Below are 22,313 nucleotides of genomic sequence, written 5' to 3'. Positions count from 1 at the left end.
AGTCTGGTACAGTCAAGAAAGATAAAAATACTGATGTGGGCCAAAGACGAAACACAGAAGTCAAGTGTGATGGTGTGAGTGAGAATGGCCCCCAAGGGCTCACAGATTTGCAAGTATGGTTCCAGTTGGTGGACTGTTTCAGGACAATTAGGAGGTATGTCACTGGAAATTGTCACGGGCTCTGAAGTTTCAAAAGCCAATACAGGCCCAGTGTTCACTCTGCCTGCTGCCTGCAGATCAGGATGTAAACTCTCAGTACCGCTCTGGCACCATGTCTGCCTCCCACCATACTCTGCCCTGATAAGGGGCTCATCCTCTGAAACTGTAAGCAATCCCCCAATTAAAACACTTTCCTTTAAAAGTTGCCTTGGTAATGGTGTCTCTTCACAGCAACAGAATAGTAACTGCCTTACTTAGGGTTACTATTGCTATGATGAACACCATGTCCAAGAATAACCTGGAAATGAAGGGTTTACTTAGCTTACATTTCTACATCACTGTTCGTAGGAGGAAGTCAGGACAGGAACTCAAACAGAGCAGGAACCTGGAGGCAGGAGCTAATCTAGAGGTCATGGAGGAGTGCTACTTACTGGCTTGTTCAGTTTACTTTTAGGAATGGCACCAAACACAATGGACTAGGCCCTCCCCCACTGTGGTGGTTTGAAAGAAAATGGCCCCCAAAGGAAGTGACACTGTTAGGAGGTGTGACCTTGTTAGAGAGAGTGTCACTGTGGAGGTGGATTGGAGGTCTCATATATGCTCAAGCTACATCGAACATCTCAGACCACTTCCTGCTGCCTACCAATCAAGATACAGGACTCTCAGCTCCAGTACCATGTCTGCCTGCACACCACCATGTCCTACCATGATGACAATTGACTAAACCTCTGAAACTGTAAGAGAGTTTCCCCAATTAAATGTTTTCCTTTATAAAAGTTGCTGTGGTCATGGTGTCTTTTTATAGCAACTGAAACTCTATGACATCCATCAATCACTAATTAAGAAAATGCCCTACAGGTACCCTACAGCTTAATCTTAGGGAGGGGCATTATCTTAATTAAGATTTCCTCTTTCAGATGATTTTAGTTTATGACAAGTTGACATAAAACTATACGGTTCAGTAACAAAGACATTAAGGCAAGGAAAAGAGGGTAAAAACCCCTATCCTGCTCTATACCCAGTGCTAGGCACATGCTCACCCAAGGATCCCAGTCACCAGGAGCAAGGCTAAGATAAAGTCCCTATATCAGAGAAGCCAGGACTGGTCAGGGCTGCCAGAGGTCAAGTGTACCATTGGCCTTTCAGGAGTCAGAATCCAGCATCTTCTACACAGGATACGGGGTGGAAGGAGCTCTGTTTTAAGTGACAGAGCTCTGGAACTAGAACCCAGCACACCTACTCTGGCTCTGCTTCCTGGCTTAGGCTTAGGGCCTGGTGTTGCAGGTATGTGTGTGCATGAGTATGTTCACGTGCAAAAGGCTCCAAGGATTTACCATAAAAGTGTCTGAAAATTTAGTGGGTTTTATTCAGACCCTTTTGAACAACACAATGTTGGGTGCCTGACCATTTTCACCAGGCCAAGATGGTTGAGCTATTTTCTAGGCCTGTTACACATGAGGCATCCTAGCTCCTGGTCACAAAGAGAGGAGCTATCTAGGAATCCCTAGACTGCTGCTGAGGTTCCAGAATAAAGGCTCCAACCAAAGGGTGCCTTGTAGTATAATCATGGCTGATCCCACAAGTATTCATGTGACCCACTCCCATCTTCTCCAGTCTACCCACATAGGTTATGTCATAGTGCTCGTTGGCCCAGACACACCAACCATGAGTGCAGGCTGACCTTCACCTGTATAAAACAGTCCTAGGTAATAATAACACATATGCATTTATTACATATAGATGAATTTATAAGCCATGTGAAAGAAATCTAAGCAAACAGATGGAATTTCTAAATTTGGAATAGCAGATATCAAAATGGCCACTATTTATCAAGTCTTGTTTTCTTGGCAGTCAAGCAAGTTGCAAAACTGATCTCTGGGGTAACTGCATGATCCTGCTGACTTAATGATCTGTGTGTGGGAATCACTGGCACAGTGACAAGCTCCTTCATTACAGTTTTCCCTTTTAAAGCACTGTGGCATGGAGGGTGCTAAGTGCTTCCCACAGAAAGGTTATGAGGCTGAACTCACTAATTCCCAATTCATAAAGAAACAGCAACTCAGGGAGGAAGTATTTCCCAAGACCATGTGGCAATTAGCCTCAGCACCAGCAAGTGGCCACACCACAAAGAGAGTACAATGTAGGCCTACTGAGTCCACAGAGTCATAAATGAATCTCTGGAGACTGATATTAAATCCAATTCTAGGGAGAGTGTCAAGATGAGGGTAGCCTGGGGAATGCAGAGCTCTGAGCTGTAACAGAACGAGGGCAATAAAAAGTATTTTAAGAGAAAAAAGAACCAGGAGTCTGGAAGAAAGATACATCAGGCACGCTGTCAGACGATAACACTTAGTGGAAAAATAAACAGAAAAGCACAGAACACTGAACAGTGTCAATGTGGTGATAACAACCACCTCAAATTATGTCCATGTGGAAAAGACTGACAGAGATCCTGGGAGAAAGCATTTTAATTTGCTGCACTGGGGAGATTGTGAGTACATTTTTATCTTTTATTCTGATTTCTGTTAACATTGATAAATGTTTATGCAAGAGTAATTTTAAATGCTTTCAGAGATAAAGAAATCACAAAGAAAAACAATCAAAGAGTTTGACTACATGAAAATTAGAAGCTTGAGATATCAAAACAAAAGCAACTAAAATGGGAGGAAACGAATGCTGCTGCCTTGCTCCTAGCAGGTGTGATGGGAAAAGGGTTAACGGCAATATCCTCACTAACATCAACACTCCTGAAAAATCAAAGAGAAAGGTTAAACGCTCAAGAGGCAAAGGAACAAAACACACACGCTAAAATCACACACATAAGAGTCCAACTGCTTCCTACATGTCAGGAAAGTATTCTGTTCCACCAGTAGTCACCTGCATACCAACACAAGCATAAAACCCCATCTCCATCTAAACTTTCAAATATATCTTATATACTCAGAGCCAAACTTGGCTGCAGGCACCCATGTAAAATGGCAGATCCTCTTGGGAAAATGTTCAAATGTTCAAAAAAGGTTTAAGCTTTCATGACATTTAATTCCAAGATCTCACAGCTGAGAATCTACCATGAGGGAATAACTGTAGACACAAAGTTGAATGTTGTGCAGAGGTGCTCAGTTCAGGCTCATCTGGGTGTAAGAAGGAAAACAGCTCAGTCCACAGGGTGAGAACAGAATGGTAGCCACTTGAGAATGTGCTATATATAATGTCAATAAACACAGAAACCAAATTCAATAATGTGCCATGATTGCAATCATATTTTAAAGAAGTTGAATTTATATACCATTGACACATGTTTTAGAGATGAGGGACCTGAAGTGAAACTAAAAGTGACTGCATTTGCAAAACCTCTGCAGAATTAAACCTAGCCATAGGAAGGACTTGAACATGAAAGCTATGAAACATTGAAGAAAGAAATTAAAGATCGAGATCAGTGGTTCTCAACCTTTCTAATGCTGTAACCCTTTAATTTCCTCACACTGTGGTGACCCCCAACCATAAAACTATTTTCATTGATAGTACTTCGTAACTGTGATTTCGTGACTATTATGAATTGTAATGTAAATTAAGTGTTTTCTGAAGGCCTTAGGTGACCCCGTGAAAGGGTCAATGACTCCTCCACCCCAAAAGGGGTCACAAAACCATAGGTTGAGAACCACCGATCTTGACCATCTTGAAATCCTGTAGGCTTTTTACTTCTTGAATACACAAATGTTCTGAACCCAGGTGGAATCTCATTTGCCTTATGTTGCTGCTGTTGTCTGTGGTTTTGGATTCAAAGCTGTGAAACTTGTCAAATCCTGTCATGAATGTGTTCTCCAGTGTCTTTTTTTCCCTAGCTATAGTTTTTAGCTCCTATGTGTAGGCTGCCGGTCTGTTTTAGTATCTTTTACAGTGGTGTGAAGCTAGAGTTCAGCTTCCTTCTTTTGCATGTAGCTGCCCAGTTTTCCCAGCACTATTTATTATCCCTTGCTTTTATGGCTGTTAAAAAATTAAAAAAATTAACCCTCCATCTAGATTTAGTTCTTGGCTTTCTGAGGATCAAGACAACTTATGGGGAGACACTCCATGTTTGTGGATTGGGAGACATCCTGTTTAGGTATCAAATGTACCAAAGTTATCTTCAGAGCACTATCAAAACTCTATGAGCTTTTCTTTTCACAGACACAGAAAAGCAAATTCTCAAATTCATACAGAATCGTAGGGGTTCCAGCCAGCCAGAACAATTTGAAAAGGGCCAGAGCCCTGACGACTCTGCGTTGTGACTCTGAAACACGCTATAAAGCTAGCTGTCAAAGCGGTGAGGGACCCCCATAAGCACAAGCATATAGATCAATGGAATGGAGTTGCAGTGGTTTGAATGTCCTCATAGGCTCAGATATTTTGAATACTTGATTCTGGTAGGTAGCACTGTTTAGGGAGCTTAATAGTACATCCTTGCTGGAGGAAGTGTATTACTGGGGGTGAACTTGAAAAATAATGCCTTGTGTCACTTTGCATTCACATTCTCTGCTTCCTGCTTGTGCATTTGAAGGTAAGAGCTCTCAACTTTCTGCTTTTGTAGCCATGCCTCCTGCCATGATGCAGTCTTCTCCCTCTGGAACAGTAAGCCAAAATAAACCCTTCCTTCCTTCTATAAGTTGCCTTGGTCCTCAGAAAGCCAAGAACTAAATCTAGATGAAGAGTTAATTTTTTAACAACCATAAAAGCAAGGTATAATAAATAGTGCTGGGAAAACTGGGCAGCTACATGCAAAAGAAGGAAGCTGAACTCTAGCTTCACACCACTGTAAAAGATACTAAAACAGACCGGCAACCTCCACGTAGGAGCTAAAAACAATAGCTAGGGGGGAAAAAAAAAGACACTGGAGAACACATTCAAGACAGGATTTTTTTTAATATTTATTTATTTATTATGTATATAGCACTCTGTCTGTGTGTATGTCTGCAGGCCAGAAGAGGGCACCAGACCTCATTACAGATGGTTGTGAGTCACCATGTGGTTGCCGGGAATTGAACTCAGGACCTTTGGAAGAGCAGTCAATGTAACCACTGAGCCAACTCTCCAGCCCCCTCATGACAGGATTTGACAACAGTTTCACAGCCTTGAATCCAAAACCACAGACAACAGCAGCAACATAAGGCAAATGAGATTCCACCTGGGTTCAGAACATTTGTGTATTCAAGAAATAAAATGTCTACAATTCAACAATGGGAAAACAACTCATTTTAAAGTGTGGCAAAGGATGTAATCAGCTATTTTTCTATGAAAATACAGCGGTGACCAACAGCATGCTCAGCACCAGCCACAATGGAAAAGCAAACTTTGACCGTAGTAAGGTGGCCCCTTATACAGCAAAGATGGATGGGGAAGAAATGGAAACAACCAGACATGGTGGTTTGAGACTATAATCTCAGCTCTTGATTATCAGGGCTGGGACAAGAGGTTTGCCCAGGCAGGCCTAGGTTATACAGTGAAACTCTGTCTCAAGAAAAATAGCAAGTGCTGAGAAACTACGGATACACTGAAGCCCTCGTGTACAGCTGCTGAGAACATCAGTAGGACAGCTGCAATGGAGGCAGTTTGGCAGTGCCTCAGAAGGGATAGACATGGACTAGTGTACAAGTCATTCCCCACTCCTGGATACCTGGTTACATAGCTCCAGAGGGACTAAAATCAGAGACTAGTCCACAGGCTAATCAATGGTGGGGTAGGGATGACAACAATGAACACACAGCACAAACACAACAGAGCGGGCTCAGCCTCTTCTGATATAGCTGTAACACAGATGGGACTTAAATGTTCTATGAAATCCATAGAGGACTCCACTTCAACAAGGATTCCAGGCAAATCACAGAGACAAAGAACAGAAAATAGGCTATGAGGGAGAGTAGGAGAGCTACTGCCGGGAATAGTTTACAAGGAATCATAGAAAGGTCTGGGTGGACATACATAGTCTGAATACATTTGGTATCATTCAATTATTGGCTTACAAATGGTTAAAATTATAGATTTGTGTATTTTACCATAATTTCAAAAACAAAACAACTTGAAAGAGAGTGTAGGTACCACATACCTGTAATCCCAGCACTTTGGAGACTGAAGCACAGGGTTTAGAGCTGGGTTCAGCCTAGGCTACACAGTGATCTCTGTCTCTTCAAAACAACATGCATGGGAACATTGTTATACATTTTTAAACATAGGAAAACAGAAGCTCAAATGTCAGCGACTGTTGTTTTAAGAAAAGTCTTTAGGTAGTCCTTCCTTTCAACTACTTTTCTGTAGTTTCAAAGTCTTCTATTTAAATTGAAACTTCAAGTGAGAAGAACAAGTTTTATCTTAAACATTTTTTAGGATTTGACCATACTAGGGTCCACATAAGCTTCACGTTTTTCTTCCTAAACAGAGATTTCCCCACATTTATTTTACAAGAACAGCAAAGGAAAGGAAATGACCACTGAAAATGATGCAGATGAGTTCTTAAAAACTCAGCTTGGCACAGGGTTCCAGGACTCCATTCACAAGCAACAACTCTGCCCTCTGTGGTGGGGCCTCTGGGTATGGGAGGAAAGGGCTCAGACACCCCTCTGATGACAATTTCCTCTGGCAATATGATAAAGTTCATAATCTGACTTCCAGCCAATGCATTAAACCAGGAAGGACGATTTACAAACAAGTGAGACTCTCCCCTGGTTGTCAGAGCTGCAAGTGTTTCTGAAGTGGCCTTATGCTCCTGAAGGCCTGTCCACAAAGGAAGTGAGCTGATGCTGTTGGGGTTTATGCAGGACTCCAAAAAACTCGCTCTCCCCTTTCTGACAAGGAAATAAAATGGCAGGGAGATCAAATAACTCACTAAAAAGGAGATATAATTTTTTATCTTCCTTTTTACAGTCTCATACCCACTTCCGTTAGGAATAACGAAGTCTGAATTCTTATGCAACACTTATCTAAATGTGTCGATTTTATCAGATTGATGAATTTTGCTAACAAAAGGCAGTGCAAGGAAATCTTTTATGACATATATGGCCCATTCACAGGACTGAAGCTTTAATTTAACCAACTTGAGCATTCTGAGGGAGAGCTGCAGGTGCTGGATTGGGAAAAAAAATCATAAATGGGAAGGCATATCAATCTTTATGACAGGGAAACAAAAACACTCTCTACTTGCTTGCCCTCCACAGGCTGGAGAAAGAGAGGCACGGAAGAGGATATTGTCTCAGGCAGCATAGCAGAGAGGAGGCAGTCCTGTCTCCCAGTGACGACTCTTCAGAACTGACCAAAAGGGGATGGCCAGAAAGGGAGAGACAGCCATTGAACAATGAGGCCCACCAGCTCTGTGTGCTCAACAAGGATACTAACTCATGTTCTTGGCCACATCAGAATTAGAAAGTTCTGTGGCCCCCAGGTGGCTTATAGCCCTGTGGTCTCCACCTCTCACTTCCTAACTTTGTCCCTTGCTTCCCCTGACAACAATCAGAGGTAACCGTGGTCTCCTACATCTCCCCTTCACCCTCCTGCATTACAGATACCTCTTCTCTCCCTGGGAAAAGCCCACAACCCACTGACCCTGATCCTATTTTTTCGCCCTGTAGCCCCTGATTCCACCAACCAGGCCATCTTTCCGCTGTGGCCAGTGACGGCCCAATATGAAACCTCATTTGATTACTCCCTGTTCAGAGTTCTCTAGGAACATGCCAATTCTCACAAGATAAGAGTTGCAAAGGCTCTGGCTGCCAACAATAGCAGTCACCTGTCTGCAGTCGCCCATTTGCAAGGTTCTATGATCTTTGTCCTGAGTTGACGTTGGAGCAGTAGAGAAACAGGTGGTTGGAGAACATGACACCCAGGCTCCAATGCTGAGGCCTGGCCAAGACAAGGGCAGGACTGAGTCCTTATGGAGCAACACAGAGTGGCCCCTGGACTAGGTTCCCAGACTTTGATAGCTCACACATCTGAGCTAGAAAGTGCAGCACCTGTACCTGGCCCTCACCATACACTCAGGGGCACATACCACAGGTCAGAAGTGGCAGGATAGAGACTGATCACCAAAGGAGCAGTCTTCCATCTCTGGCACTCCCACAAGTGAGGGTACCCCATTTCCGTATGCTCTAGTACTTTCTGGAATCTTAACAACATGCTATCCTTGAGTCAGCTTCATGCAGCCACAGCTGTGTCAACAGGGGGCAGTCCGCTCACCAGGATGTGGGGCTGATTGTTAAACAAGAAGTGTGTTAAACGAGAAGTCACTTACACATGAACTGTCATTGGCAAACCTACTTGGTGTTCTCAAGAGTCTTCTGCATTTTCTTGGTCATTTTGTCAATCGCTGCCTGCCTCTTCCCTTCTGCTAACAGGTCTATCTTGTTCAGCACCACAACCAGCTTCTGGCAGGCGATCTGACCAATCACAAGGCACTCTGCGGACTGTGTCTGCATTCCCTTGGTCACATCAATCACGAGCATCATCAGATCAATGATCTGAGCACCTGGGACAATAAAAGGTAAGGTTAGGAGAAGTGTTGGCTTAGAGAGCCTCACAGGAAGTTACCATGCTCAGTTCCAGCAAAGCACTGCAATAGTTGGCAGACGGGGAGGAGTACTGTAGAACTTCTGGCTAGTCCAATGAGTATGCTGACTGGCATAAGCTCATCAAGAAAAAAGTGCTCCAGGAGAGGTGAGGAAGCTGAGGGTCTTCTCGGGGGTCCTGTGGCTGTACACACCAGGGCTGAGTTTAGGTAAAGGATGTCTGGCTCCAGAGTCCCCCACCTCTCTGCTGTACCACTGCTCTTATTTTCATTTCATCCAATAAGGGGGGGGATGTTGTGAAGGAAAAGTATGATGCTCACCATCTACTAACTTTGGTCCTATGCTCTGTTTATGGAGCTTCTGCTCTTTCTAGGAGGTTGGTGCACACACAACTGCTGTATGCACAACTGGCTGTGTACACATGTACAGTATGCCTGAGCTTAACAATGGCAAGTGCTCATATGACAGGGCAGTCAGTGAAGAAAAAGTAACAGCCACTATGTTAGAAGCACAGGTGTTAAAAGGAAGAATGACCACTGTGGTAATATTTCATTTGTGTTTTAACAAATAAAGCATGCTTGAAGATCAGAACACAAAAAAGCCACACCAGTCAGCTATATAGGCCAGGCAGTGGTGGAACACACCTTCCCAGCAGCCACACTAGTTAGTTATAGAGGCCAGGTGGTGGTGCATGCCTTTAATCTCAGCACTAGAGAGAAATATAAACTGGGACTTTCTTTCAGTCTGAAGATTTCTTGGAGATAAGAGCTCTCTAGTGGCTTGGCTACCTTGCTTTTCTGATCTTCAGATTGAACCCCAATATGTCTCTGGGTTTTTATTATTCATGCTACCTGACCATGCCCTTTGTAAGGGAGCATGGAGGATTTCAGTTATTCAATTCAATATTTTAGAAATCATATTACAAATAATGTTTAGTTATTAAGGGGGTGTGGAGGATTTCAAGTTATTCAATTCAATATTTTAGAAATCATATTACAAATAATGTTTAGTTATTATTTCAATAATTTAGAAGGAAAAAGGGGTGTAGGGAAAGCAGGAAAATAGACATATCCCCCTCTGAAATGAATGGTAATTTCATCTTCAGTTTACAAGACCTCCCCCTAAGGATGTTGGGATCACCCTATGATCACTAGAAAATTTGAAGAAGTGAAAGAATGCTGAGAGAAGACTCACTCTGAAAGTGAGTCTGATGACCAACCCCACCTACTGCTGTGGGAGAGGGAGGCCAGAAAAAGACCTTTTGTCCACAGTTGCCACACCAGTAATGCGTGCTAAAATAGCATGATTAATCCTCATTACCCTGTTTAAGATGCAGAAAGGCTCAAAGCATAGAATGGCAATTCATGATCTAGGTCACATGGCCACCTGGCACCAAAGGGAACTACTCTGCCTGCTGCTCTCAGAGGCCTCCTAGTCAGTGCCAGCTGAAGCTCTGGCCCCAAGGACAAGCAGTGTCTTAAGTGTAGGCAAGCTTGACATGGCCCAGCTCTCCTCTCTCACTGGCCTCTTCTTCAGGCAAGGATAAAATGCACTGAGAAGGACAGGTGCATACAGCAGCATCAACAGCAGCATATCCTTGTTTAAGTCACTGGGTGATAGGACTCGGCTCCCACTTGTGAGGGGGACACTGCCTCTTCCATTTCTATGAACAGAATGTATTTACACAACCCTACAGCTTTTCACAGAATGGAGTTAAGAGGTGAATCTGGGACCTCAGAGGGAGTAGGCCTGAACCAGGACCTCTGCGGGTCCGGGCATTGGTCTGGGACATCAAAGGGAATAGGTAGGAACCTGAATCCTCTGTGGGTCCGAGTGTGAGTCTAGGACCTCTGAGGGAGTAAGCCTGAGCCAGGTCCTCTGTGGTTTCTGGGCACACCTGAGCCTGGGAACTCTGAGGCAGTAGACCTGAGCCAGAGACCTTTGCAGGACCAACTCCGTGACAGGGACTTCTGCAGGAGGGGATTCAGACCAGGATTTACAGATACAGGGCAAAGCAGGTAACCTAGGCCAAAGTAGGCCTGAGACAGCAAACTCAAAGGGAGCAGAGCAAAGTACAGGAGCATTGAGCTATCTCTAGAATCATGGAGTAACCAATAGGGTAACCAGAACTGTGGCATTGACTGTACCACGAGGAACAACCATCTGAGCTTTGAATTCACTGGCACCTAGAAGATCAATCAACAGAATCTTAGACAGCCCCAACCATACCTATTAGAAGAAAAGATGAGTAGAAAAGGTAAGAACACACACAACACCACAAAGAGCAACACAACACCAGTAAAACCTAAAGACTGTACAACAGCAAGACCTGAACAACCAAATATGGATGAAGCAGAAGAAAATGACCAAAAAAAAAAATAATAATTTCAGGAGAACGTTTGAAACTCTTAAGAAGGAAATGAAAAATTCCCTCAAAGAAATGGAGGAAAAGACAAATAAAAAGTTGGAAGACATCAGCAAATGCTTAAAGAAAACCAATAAAAAGCAATCAAACATATGAAAGAAACTATTCGAGACTTAAAAACTGAAATAGAGACAAAAAAGAAAATACAAGCTGAGGGAATTATAGAAACAGATATCATGAGAAAATGATCATGAACCACAAACAGAGGCATAAGCAACAAAATACAAGAGATGAAAGACAGAATCTCAAGTGCTGAAGATACAATAGAGGAAATAAGACTCATCAGTCAAAGAAAACATTAAATCTAACAAAAGCTTAACCCAAAATATCCAGGAAATATGGGACACCACGAAAAGGTCAAATCTAAGAATACTAGATTAGAAGACGGAGTAGTTCAACTCAAAAGCACAGAAAATATATTTAGCAAAATCACAAAAGAAAACTTTCCCAACCTAAAGAAAGATATTCCTAAGAAGTGACAAGAAACTTACAGAACACCAAATAGACTGAATCCAAAAAAAAGTCCCCTCACCACACAATAATCAAAACACTAAACATACAGAATAAAGAAAGAATATTAAGAGCTGCAAAGGAAAAAGGCCAAGTAACATATAAAGGTAGACCTATCAGAATTACACTTGACTTTTCATTGGAGACAATGAAAGCCAGAAGATCATGTTCAAGTGTTAAGTAGACATTAAGAGACCATGGATGCCAGCCCAGACTACTATACCCAGCAAAACTTTCAATCACCATTAGAAGGACAAAACAAGACATTCTATGACAAAACCAGATTTAACCAATACCTAGCCACAAACCCAGCCCTACACAAAATGCTAGAAGGAAAACTCCAACTCAAGGAAGATGGGTACACCAACAAAAACACAGATAATTGACTCATAGCAGCAAATCCCAAAGAAGGTAAAAACACACAAATTAACATCACCAACAATAAAAACTAAATTAATGGGAGATAGCAATCACTGGTCATTAATAACCCTTAATATAAATGGACTCAACTCACCTATAAAAAGGTACAGGCTAACAGATTGGATAAGAAAACAGAATCCATCCTTCTTCTGCAAAAAAGAAACACATCTCAACCTCAAAGGCAGACATCGTCTCAGAGTAAAGGGATGGGAAAAAATATTCCAATCAAAAGGACCTAATAAACAAGTGGGTGTAGCTATCCTAATATCTAACAAAATAGACTTGAAGCAAAAATCAATCAGAAGAGACAAAGAAGGCCATTTCATATTAGTCACAGGAAAAATCCATCAAGAGGAAATCTCAACACTGAACATCTATGCCCCCAAATACAAGGGCATCCTCATATGTAAAAGAAACACTTCGAAAGCTTAAATCATACATTAATTAAACCTCACATACTCATAGTGGGAGACTTAAACACTCTCCTCTCACCACTGGACAGGTCAGTCAGACAAAAAATGAACAGAGAAATAAGGGAACTAACAGATGTTATGACTCAAATGGACTTTACAGACATCTATAGAATATTCCATCCAAACAGAAAAGAATATACCTTCTTCTCAGCACCTCATGGAACCTTCTCAAAAACTGACCACATACTTGGTAACAAAACAAACCTCAACAAATATAAAAACATTGGAATAACTCAATGTACCTTATCAGATCAACAAGGTTTAAAACTAGAAATCAACAGCAATACTAATTCCAGAAAGCCCACAAACACATGGAAATTAAACAATGCTCACATGAATCACCAATGGGTCAAGGAAGAAATAAGGGGAGAAATTAAAGACTTCCTAAAATTCAATGAAAATGACCACACAACATCCCCAAATTTATGGGACACAGTGAAAGCAGTATTAAGAGGAAAGTTCATAGCACTAAATGCCTATATAAAGAAGCTGAAAAAATCCCACCACTAGTGAATTAACAGAACATTTGAAAACTTTAGAACAAAAAGAAGTAAACTAACTTAAGAGAACTAAATGGCAGGAAATAATCAAATTGAGAGCTGAAATCAACAAAATAGAAACAAAGAAAACAATACAAAGAATCAATGAGACAAAGACTTGGTTCTTCAAGAAAATCAACAAAATAAACAAACCTTTATCCAAACCAATCAAAAGGCAGAGAGAGAATATCCAAATTAACAAAATCAGAAACAAAAAGGGGGACATACAGAGAATCAAGTCATTTTACAAAACCCTGTACTCCACAAAATTGGAAAACTTAAAGGAAATGGACAACTTTCTAGATAAATATCACTTACCAAACTTAAATCAAGACCAGACAAGCAAATTAAACAGACCTATAACTGCTGAAAAAATAGAGACAGTCAGTAAAAGTCCCGCAACCAAGGAAAAAGCCCAGAACCAGATGGTTTTAGCTCAGAATTCTACAAAACTTTCAAAGAAGAACTAATACCAATACTCCTCAAATTATTCCACACAATAGAAACAGAAGGAACATTGCCAAACTCTTTTTATGATGCTACAATTACCCTGATACCCAAACCACAGAAAGACATTACTAAGAAAGAGAATTACAGATCAATCTCACTCATAAACATTGATACAAAATTACTAAATAAAATACTGGCAAATTGAATCCAAGGACACATCAGAACCATCATCTACCATGATCAAGTGGGCTTTATCCCAGAGAAACAGGGGATGTTTCAACATACGAAAATTTGTCAACGTAATCCACCATATAAACAAGCTGAAAAATAAAAACCACATGATCATCTCATTAGATGCTGAAAAAGCTTTTGACAAAATACAACATCCCTTCATGATAAAGGTCTTGGAGAGAGCAGGGATACACAGAACACACCTAAACATAATTAAGGCAATATACAGCAAGCCAACAGTCAACATCAAACTAAATGGAGAGAAACTCCCAGTGATTCCACTGAAATCAGGAACAAGATAAAGTTGTCCACTTTCTCCATATCTATTCAATATAGTTCTTGAGGTCCTAGCTAGAACAATAAGATAAGAAAAGGAGATCAAGGGAATACAAATTGAAAAAGAAGAAGTCAAATTCTCACTATTTGCTGATGATATGATAGTTTACATAAACGACCCCAAAAATTCTACCAAGGAACTTCTATAACTTATAAACACTTTCAGTAATGTAGCAGGATACAAGACTAACTCAAAAAAAAAATCAGTAGCCCTCCTGTACATACATGATAAAAGGGCTGGAAAAGAAATCAGAGAAACAACTCCCTTCACAATAGCCACAAATAGCATATAATATCTCGGAGTAACTCTAGTCAAACAAGTGGAAGACTTGTATGACAAGAACTTTAAATCTTTCAAGAAAGAAATTTAAAAAAGACACCAGAAAGTGAAAAGATCTCCCATGCTCTTGAGTAGACAGAATTAACACGGTAAAAATGGCAATCTTACCAAAAGCAATCTTTAGATTCAATGCAATGCCCAGCAAAATTCTTCACAAACCTTGAAAAAATGGTACTCAACTTCATATTGAAACACAAAAAATCTAGGATAGCCAAAACAATCCTGTACAATAAAAGAACTTCTGGAGGCATCACAATCCCTGACTTCAAACTCTACTACAGAGCTACAATACTGAAAACAGCCTGGTATTGGCAAAAAAACAGACAGGAGGACCAATAGAACCAAATCGAAGACCCGAATATTAATCAACACACCTTCAAACACCTGATTTGTGACAAAGAAGTCAAATATATCAAATGGAAAAAAGAAAGCATATTTAACAAATGGTGCTGGCATAACTGGATATCAACATGTAGAAGAATGAAAATAGATCCATATCTATCACCATGCACAAAACTCAAGTCCAAATGGATCAAAGACCTCAACATAAAGCCAGACATACTGAACCTCATAGAAGAGAAAGTGAGAAGTACACTCAAACGCATTGGTACAGGAGACCACTTCCTAAATATCACCCCAGCAGTACAGACACTGAAACAATTAATAAATGGGACCTCCTGAAACTGAAGGAAAAGCTTCTGTAAAGCAAAGGACACGGTCAACAAGACAAAACGACAGCCTACAAAATGGAAAAAGATCTTCACTAACCCCACATCAGACAGAGGTCTGATCTCCAAAATACACAAAGAACTCAAGAAACTGGTCATCAAAAGAACAAATAATCCAATAAAAAAATGGAGTATGGACCTAAACAGAGAACTCTCAACAGAGGAATCTAAAATGGCTGAAAGACACTTAAGGAAATGTTCAACATCCTTAGTCATCAGAGAAATGCAAATCAAAACAACTCTGAGATTCCACCTTACACCTATAAGAATGACCAAGATCAAAAACACTGATGACAACTTATGCTGGAGAGGTTGTGGGATAAAGGGAATACTTCTGCATTGCTGGTGGGAATGCAAGCTGGTACATCACCCAGCAGTTAAAAAATACTGGCTGCTTTTGCTGAGGACCACAGTTTGATTCCCAGCAACCAAACAGTGGCTCACAACTGTCTATAACTCCAGTTCCATGGATTGTGATACCCTCTTCTTGCCTCTAAGGGCACTATACATACGGAATATAGACATACATGCAGGCAAAACACCAATATGTAAAATAAAAGGGAAGAAAATGCATATAATCTTTGACCCAACCAAGCTTGTAAACACATAGGACACATCTGCAACACATCTATTGCTACTGAAGTTGGAGACCACATAAATGTCAACAGTAGGGAACAAGCTTAAAACAGATAGCTATGCCATGAAATAGAATAGTACACTGCAAAGAACAAAGAACCCTTTTACTAATATAAAATACTCTGCAGTGGGGGGAAGAGCACAGGGCAGAGTAATGTGTTTTATAACCTGTGTAGAAGATTGTGTATGTGCCTGTATATGCACTGCAGATGAATGAAAATTTGCTTTTACACACATGAAATATCAGAGGGAATATAAAAAAATGGAGTGAGAAAAAAGTGGTAAGAATCGACATACATTCTGTTCCTCTTTAGGACCATGGAGTTGACTCTGTAGCCTCTAGAGGAGTTAAAGCCAGTAGGCAAACCATGAAGAGGACAAGTGTCATGCCCTGGGCACCTGTCTCTGTGCAGACTCTGAGCAGAACAGTCCAGCAATTATCCCTGCATATCTCTGGCTCAGAGCTAATTCCAACTGTTTAGGTTCTTTCAGAACTTCAGCCCCATCAAGAACTTCACAGACGAGGAAAACAGGACTCTGGAGAAACAAAGTGATTGTCTGTGTTATACAGTGAACACATCAGAGCAGAAATCGGAACACCTATGCCTGAGCGCTCACTCACTGTGCTACAGAGCCAGTCTGTTCCCATGGGGACCTGAGAGGCCCAACAAATCCTCATCCTTAGTTCCTACCCAGGCTCCACTAGAGAATTGAGGCACCTCTGTACTAATGCTCACCTGTGCCTGCCTGGTTTTTGTTGCATTCTTGTTCCAGTCTTATTGCCTATGGTCCTGGTCCACCTCATTCCAGGCTGAGTTCTCACCTGAAACCTTGTTTTTCAATATTTATGCAAAACACAAGACCCAACTTGGGCACAGTTTAATAAGACCTTGTTGGGATGAACTGAGCAATGTTAGCTTCTCCATCTCCTCCATTCTGTTGACCAGGAGTCTGTTCTTTTTCTCAAAACACAATTTCCAAAGTACAAAGAACTATCCAGAGCCTCACTTGCCTGGCTGGTGGAGAGACCAGCTTATGAGCTCCACACACCAGGCCCTCCCTATGCTGGGAATTTGGCAATGGAAAAGGAAACTGACCACCTCACCTAGCTGATAGTGCAGCCAGGACCCCAAGTACCAAGAGCCAGCAAGCCTTCATCTGCAGTTTTATCTGGCATCCACAAATGGCCTTTGTTGCAGCAAGCACTCAGCTCTGCTCCAGAAGATCCTCTGTAGCATGGCCAGCACTGGGAACTTCTAAGGAAAGCAGAGGTCAGGGCCACTTGACTGTCACACTAAGAACAAGAGCACTGCTGGTAACCAGGGTCAGCTCCATGCAAATGCCCACTGTCCAGCAGCCGCTCCTAGTTAGTCTCGTTATTCATCAGATATTTGATCAGGCAACAGGAAGTGATACAACTACCCTGTCTTGCCTTTTTCAAACTCCCTAGTATGTTCATGGAATGAATCAGACAATGTCCTTCCCAATTCCCACGAACCCAGTATAGAAAATCACCCTGAGACTAGAGGGACAGAGTGAGTGAGTGGGTGGGAAACAGGACAAAAACTCAAGGCTTACAAGGGACCCTCTATACTTAGCCATCTATCAGGGCTTTTCATCAGCCATTCTGACCACAGAACCCTTGAAAGGTTTGCAGAGCAATTATGACAGGGTTAAAGTTTCTCCCTACTTTAAAAAATTACAATCTTCAATTCTGTAGATTACAAATCTTAATCATTTCAAAAATAAAAATAACAAAAAACTTACAAAGGTCAGTATTTAACAAAGTCTGAGTTATCTGTGAGATGTAATTTTCTTTCTGGGATTGGAGGACAAAACTGTTCAGAAAACAATGTTTTGGCTGGGGAAAATGATATAAAACCTTAAACATACTTTAGCATCTATAAAATCAGATTTTCTTTTTAAAAATAAAAAGGAGCAGACATTCTAAGAAGGGGAAATAATATTAAATTTAAAATACTGAAAAATTTTGTTTTCAGCTCTCAACTTTTTAGGTACCCAGTAACTGTACTGTTGTCATCTATGCGAAGCTGCAGTGGTAACTTACTCCTATTTTTTAAAAAGATTTTATTTTTTTTTATTTTTAATTATAGATACGTGTGTGTGTGTGTACATGAGTGTGTGTGTATGTACATGAGTGTGTATGCACATGAGTGTGTGTATGTGAGTGCAGGTGACTTGCAAAGGCCACAGGCATCTGATCCTCTGGAGTTGGAGTTACAGATAGTTATGGGCTATCTGACATGGGTGCTGGGAACCAGTGCCTCAGCTCTCTCCTCTGTAGGAGGGAAATTATGACAGCACCTATGTTAGAATGGTATTTGGCTATAGCAGTCATCATTGTTTCTAGTTTTACAGCTGTTGCTACATGTGCTATGAAGGTCTATGCTCCTCTTGGTTTAGCTGCAGTCCAGTCTGAGATAAATGGTATTAGAGATGACAAAATAAGACTCAAGAAGGTTGAAAATCTAGTCAAGGTCTAGGAGCAAAGATCTCGGGGGAATGAAGCTCAGTGCACTGACATCTCTCCATCTGAATGCCAAGTATCATGGCAGCAAGATCTGAGCCCAGAACCAAAGGACCCTCATGTCCATGCACACAGGTTCCCATACCTGCATATGCTCAGGATAAAGGTAGAGTCCAGACGGCATGCCTAGATGAGGCTCTTGGCAGGCCAAAGGTGTCCCATTATCACTGTTCCATATTGTTTCATTACTCATTATACTACCTGTCTCCCCATTTTATGGTAAACAAGAGTATGGCTCTAGCAAATTAGATAACTTTCCCAAAATCACCTTACTAACAGGTAGACGCCAATATTTGTCAGATGTCAACTCAGGTTGCAACTGTCTCTACACTGACTCTCAGAATATGCACTGTGTGTGTGTGTGTGTGTGTGTGTGAGTGTGTGTGTGTGTTTGCGTGTGTGCATGTATGTGTGTGTAAAGACTGAAATCATGTTGTAGCTATTTGGCTTTGCTGAAGAGACTCTACTGGGGTGTATAATGGTTGCTGCATTTCTGTTTTTCTCTCCCTAGACTAGTTTTCCTTAAGCAGGAGAAACCTGGGCAGTATGGGACTACTGTGAATCCCTGGTGTTCCTGTGCAGGTAACATGTACTCATAGGACTGTGCTCCCCACATCAATGCAACAAGGAAGGAGTGCTACCACCATTTCCCAGCAGTACATGAGGTGGCCACTCACCAGGCATCAGGTGTTAGTGGCAGTCTGGAGCACGTATCTACCAATAAAATAGAAATCCTTATTGTGTCAACTGACCTACAAAGATGAGATCCTCCAAACACCTGGATCACATCCTGGGTAGAGAGCCTGGTGGAAAAGGCTGAGCAGGTGATAGTGACATCTCCCCAAGTCACCCAGAACTCTAGATGCAAGCAGCAAAGAGATCTTCTGATATTGAGGTAGAAGACTAAGTAGACCAAGTGGTCCAGAATGACAAGTTCCAGATGTTTAAACCCAGAGAACCATGGTGGGAGTGGAGCCAACCCAGGTCCAATAGGTTCTGTGGCTACCCAGTCAGCCAGAGCCCATAAACAGCAGCCACTATTAGAATGAACTAGATGGAGTCAAGCCTGGACTTGGAACAAGAGTCATTTAGCCTGCACAGTGTTGTGAGGTTTGAGTGCATGGCCAACACTAACCATTCAAGAAGTCCACATAAAATCTTTTCAAATTTGTGGATGTGGTAAGATAGAGCTTACATTCAACAGAGCTGAGGAGAAGATCCCTGAAAAGAGAAGTGAATTTCCAATTTCACCCTATCCTGACCATTCTAATCAATTCCTGCCCTGGATTTATACTGGTGTTGGCTCCTGTTGTTTGAATTTGTGACTTCCCTGTTAGCTCTAATCCTCACTTTGGCCATGTGGAAGAGGCTCTTCCGCTTCCCTAAAGACAAATCTAAAGACCAGCTTGCACAATCAATAGCCAAAGAAATACTAGAACCAAGTGTCTGACTTCAATTTTTTTTTCTTTTCCTACTTCCAGCTGCCTGTTGGCCAGAGTCCCACATTCCTGAGTTCTCTGGGAACCCGGAGGCATCCCAAAGAGCAGGTGGGCAAAGCCCTGCAGGTAGCAAAGGAAGAAGAGCAGACTCAAGTGAAGGTGATATGCCAGTGTCCCCTAGGACACACGTGCCATATGAGACGATTGCATTCATCACTACCTCAGGACACCCGCAGAAGAACAATGCCAGCCATGTCTGTAGAGGAGGAACAAGAGGAACAATAAAGGGAGACCATGTAAGAGATCAAGGGAAAATTTCAACAGGATGGACAAGAAAGCAGACAAATAGAGGAATTGGACTCCAGCCAAGAGCAGAAAATGCCAAAATACTATACAAATGCTGGGAACTGGCTGAAAGCTCCAGAGACAAATGTATGCACAGGCTGCCCAGTTCTGTAGGCTGAGAAGCCTCAGTTGAGTAGCTGTCCTTCTCTGAGCTCCTTATCTGTAAAACAGGACAAACTCACAACTGTGACCTAGGGACAACAGATAGCATCTGGATAAAAATAAAATTGGATCCCTACTTTACACCTTACATCATGATTCCAAATTAATCAAAGTTTCAAACCTAAGGACAGGCAAGATGGCTCAATGGATAAAGGCACTTGCCACCAAGACAATTCTAGGACCCATATAATGGGACGGTCAGAACCAACTTTTGCAGGCTGTTGAGTGTATACACACACATACACACACACACACACACACACACACACACACACAAAACATGAATAAATAAATAAATAAATAAATAAATGTAATTTAATAAAAAGTTCAGTCAGGGATGGTGGTGGCACATGTTTTTGATACCAGCAATTGGGAGTCAGAGGCAGGGGGATTGCTATGAGTTTGAGGCTACCCAGAGATAAATAGTGAGACCCTTTCAAAAACAAACAAAAAAACTTTCTCAAACATAAGACACAAAAGTACTAGAGGGGTTAGAGAGATGGCTCAGAGGTTAAGAGCACTACCTGGTCTTCCAGAGGACCCGGGTTCAATTCCCAGCACCCCCATGGCAGCACAGCTGTCCTTATCTCTGACTCCTGGAGATCTGGAACTCACCAGACATTCTTGCAGGCAAAACACCAACACACATAACAACAAATAAATCTTAAAAAAGAAGTACTAGAAGAAAAGGCATAGGGAAAGAAATATAACTTTAAAGTAAAGCATACCCAGGTAAGGTCAAAACAGAAAGCCAATAAACTCATCAACATAAAACTCAAACATTTTTGCATAAAAAATTAAAGACAAGTCCAAAGACTGGAGAAAGGCCTAATATTCACATCAAGCTACTATCCTTAATGCTTCAAACAGAAGAAAATCAAAACTAATCATAAAAGCACCAACCATTAAATAGAAAGTGCCAGAGAGCTCAATAGAGAGCAGCATTCTGCTGACTGAGCACTCCCATGTTCCTGGCCAGGGTGAGCACTTGGCACAGCTGCACAGTCAAAACAACATGATTCCAACCCATTATGATACAGTGACGTTAAGTAAGAAACAAATAGCTAACACAGCACATGGATTTCAGGTAGGATAGACACAGGAAAGGCAGGCTCAGAACTATGCTTGGACAAGTGGCTTGGGTATACAGCAGGTCAATGGAAGGGACCTGTCCAGTGACCATCTGAGCAAAGTCAGAGAAGAAGCTCATGGATTTGAGTAGGAAAAAGAAGGTGAGGTCAGACTGAGCAGGAGAGCAAATAAACACAGAGAGTCCACACATAAAAGATATCTCACAATCAACAGGAAAAATTCAGCAAAACCACACTCAAATCCTGTGCTTTCCTTGTTGGATTAACAATGTAATAATGGCCATGGCCAAAGAACCTAACACAGAATTAAGAACTCATTCTGCCTGGCACTGACACCCATTTACAAATAAGGAAACTACACTACAGGCCAAAAACTGAGGGGTAGGAAGAGTTCCAGGCAGAGACATAAACATTGGCTACCCAGCCTCAATAAAGTCCCAACAACCCAAAGTATGATTCCGCCAAAGTTCCCCCAGGAACCAATAAGTTTGTTGACTTTATTTACAGAGCATGGGTGAGAGATTACTGACTGAAGTGTGGGTGACCCCAAAGTAGTCGTATTGAAAAGTTGTCACCCAGCATTGACAACTTCCCCATAGCCACATAAATAGAGCCCCCTTCAGTTAACCTCAAGAGTAGCAACTGATTTCAAGGCTTCATCCCACTAGGAAGAGAACTGTATACAAACAGGTGAGAGAAGCAACTGGAATCACAGGTGAGGGTCCACTCACTCTCCCCAGCCCTTCTTTTTTTAGTCAATAAGTCCTGGTGGATGCTTGCAGCAGACACAGCTGGTCTGTGATCTACAATAACAGACATTTCTGCACTTTATTTTGAGCCACATGTACTGTGGTCCTGACTCACAACTAACTATTTTTAATATATCATTCATTGTAAGGCCAATGTTATTTACCCTAAGTAAAGGGTTTCTTTGTGGGGTGTTTTGTTGGGGG

At 41.7% G+C, this 22,313-nt stretch overlaps 1 protein-coding gene across 1 annotated transcript in view; it reads right to left on the bottom strand.

Moving 5' to 3' along the window:
• Eefsec (eukaryotic elongation factor, selenocysteine-tRNA specific) overlaps positions 1–22,313 on the bottom strand; it is a 210,282-nt gene that overhangs the window by 118,832 nt on the left and 69,137 nt on the right. Inside the window, exon 2 of the mRNA XM_048416458.3 lies at positions 8,440–8,647. Coding sequence (XP_048272415.2) covers positions 8,440–8,647 — 208 coding nt within the window. The remainder of the gene's footprint in view (positions 1–8,439; positions 8,648–22,313) is intronic.

This window comes from Myodes glareolus, chromosome 6 (genome assembly GCF_982192425.1).
Source record: "Myodes glareolus chromosome 6, mMyoGla1.1, whole genome shotgun sequence".
NCBI classification, from domain to species: domain Eukaryota; kingdom Metazoa; phylum Chordata; class Mammalia; order Rodentia; family Cricetidae; genus Myodes; species Myodes glareolus.
This window is presented reverse-complemented; position numbering and strand designations above follow the sequence as displayed.